The 1404-nt window shown below is 67.6% G+C and overlaps 1 protein-coding gene across 1 annotated transcript in view; it reads left to right on the top strand.

The window, feature by feature from the left end:
- The first annotated feature begins 512 nt into the window (after positions 1 to 512).
- The window catches only part of PRSS57 (serine protease 57), a 2234-nt gene continuing 1342 nt past the window's right edge, over positions 513 to 1404 (top strand). The window contains exons 1-3 of the mRNA XM_014310144.2: positions 513 to 1016; positions 1102 to 1255; positions 1383 to 1395. Of these exons, the coding sequence (XP_014165619.2) occupies positions 617 to 1016; positions 1102 to 1255; positions 1383 to 1395 (567 nt within the window). The 5' untranslated portion in view covers positions 513 to 616. The remainder of the gene's footprint in view (positions 1017 to 1101; positions 1256 to 1382; positions 1396 to 1404) is intronic.

The raw sequence follows: 1404 nt of genomic DNA, 5'->3' as shown, positions 1-1404 counted from the left end.
CGCCTCCCTCCCTCCCGCACAGCTCCGTCTGCCGGGCGCGCCCTGCCACTGCCGCCGCCCATCAGTCAGCCGGCCTCGGGCCGTGCCAGGGTTGGGTTATTTGCTCCTGGGGGTCCCAGATGGGTCCCGGCCCCCCACTCCTCACCCGGAGGTGGGGAAGCTTCTGGGGGTCCCGAAGCGGATGCTGGGGCGGGTTGGAGGGGCTGCATTCAGAGCCCCTCCATGAGCACAGCCCCTGCCAGGGTGTAACCCCCCCTCCTGTGAGTGCAGCCACCCCGTCCTGCCCCACTCCAGGAACCGGCGGCTCTTTGCTCCTCCGTTCCACTCCCCTATTTCCCAACCCAACGGCCCTGATGGGCAAACTGCCGCAGGAAGCCCTGAGCCACCCTCCGTTGGGAAATCTACCCAACGCTGGCAGGACAGAACTCTGCTCTTGGCCCCAGAGCAATCCAGGCTCTGCAGTGAGGGTCAGCACATCCCCTCACACCCGTGCCCCCCACCCCTGCACCCCGTTTTGCCTTCCAGGTTGATGCAGAACAGAGGGAGGAAACTGCCCCTCTGCCCACAGCATCATCCCAGAGCACCGGGGCTCTGGAGGGGCTGAAAGAGGCGTCGGATGGGGGCACAGCACGGTCCCTGTGTCACCCCCGGCAGCCCCGGGGACACTGTGGGGTCTGAGAGATGTCCTGGGGCCCCGCTGCTGCCACCTCCCTGCGGAGAGGGGTTTCATGGCAGGAAAAAAGGAGTCAGGGCTGAGGAGCTGCTCTGCTCCTCATCTCCCACTCCGGGGGAAGCTGCACGGAGCTCCCCGAGCCCTGAATTGCACAAAGCAGCAGCACCCGGAGGAGGAAGCAGGAGGGAAACACCCGCCCCCATCCCAAGGCTCAGCCCCTGGGGGGATTTAAGCCCCCCCAGCCCGAGCAGCCCCAGCGGCGGTGGCAGTGTCCCTCTCTGTGCCACCATGGTCACAGCTGGGCTCTTCACCCTCATCCTGCTCCCAGCCCTGGCTCCAGCAGGTAATGAGAGAACTGGGGTGCCAGGGCACATCCCCGGGGTGGGAAATACCAACCCTGGCCTCCACCCACCCCCTGCACCCACCAGGCACCCAGGGCAGCCAGATCATCGGGGGAAAGGCTGCAGCGCCCCATTCCCGGCCCTTCATGGCCTCCATCCAGCTGGACGGGGAGCACGTCTGCGGGGGCTTCCTGCTGTGGCCCAGGTGGGTGATGACAGCGGCCCACTGCTTCATTCCCAGGTGAGCCTCGTCCCCTGGGCACGCTGTGACCCGTTTTAGCCTCTCAAGCCGCCCCCCTTGAGTCCCCCTGGCCATCCCCCCGTCCCCGGTGGCCACCAGCGCCCTCTGAGCCCCGCCTTGGCCGCAGGCGCAGCCCCTCGGTGCGGGGG

The sequence above is a fragment of the Geospiza fortis genome, unplaced genomic scaffold (assembly GCF_000277835.1).
Source record: "Geospiza fortis unplaced genomic scaffold, GeoFor_1.0 scaffold241, whole genome shotgun sequence".
NCBI lineage: Eukaryota > Metazoa > Chordata > Aves > Passeriformes > Thraupidae > Geospiza > Geospiza fortis.
Note: the sequence above shows the minus strand (reverse complement) of the source record. Positions and strands in the feature narration are given on the sequence as shown.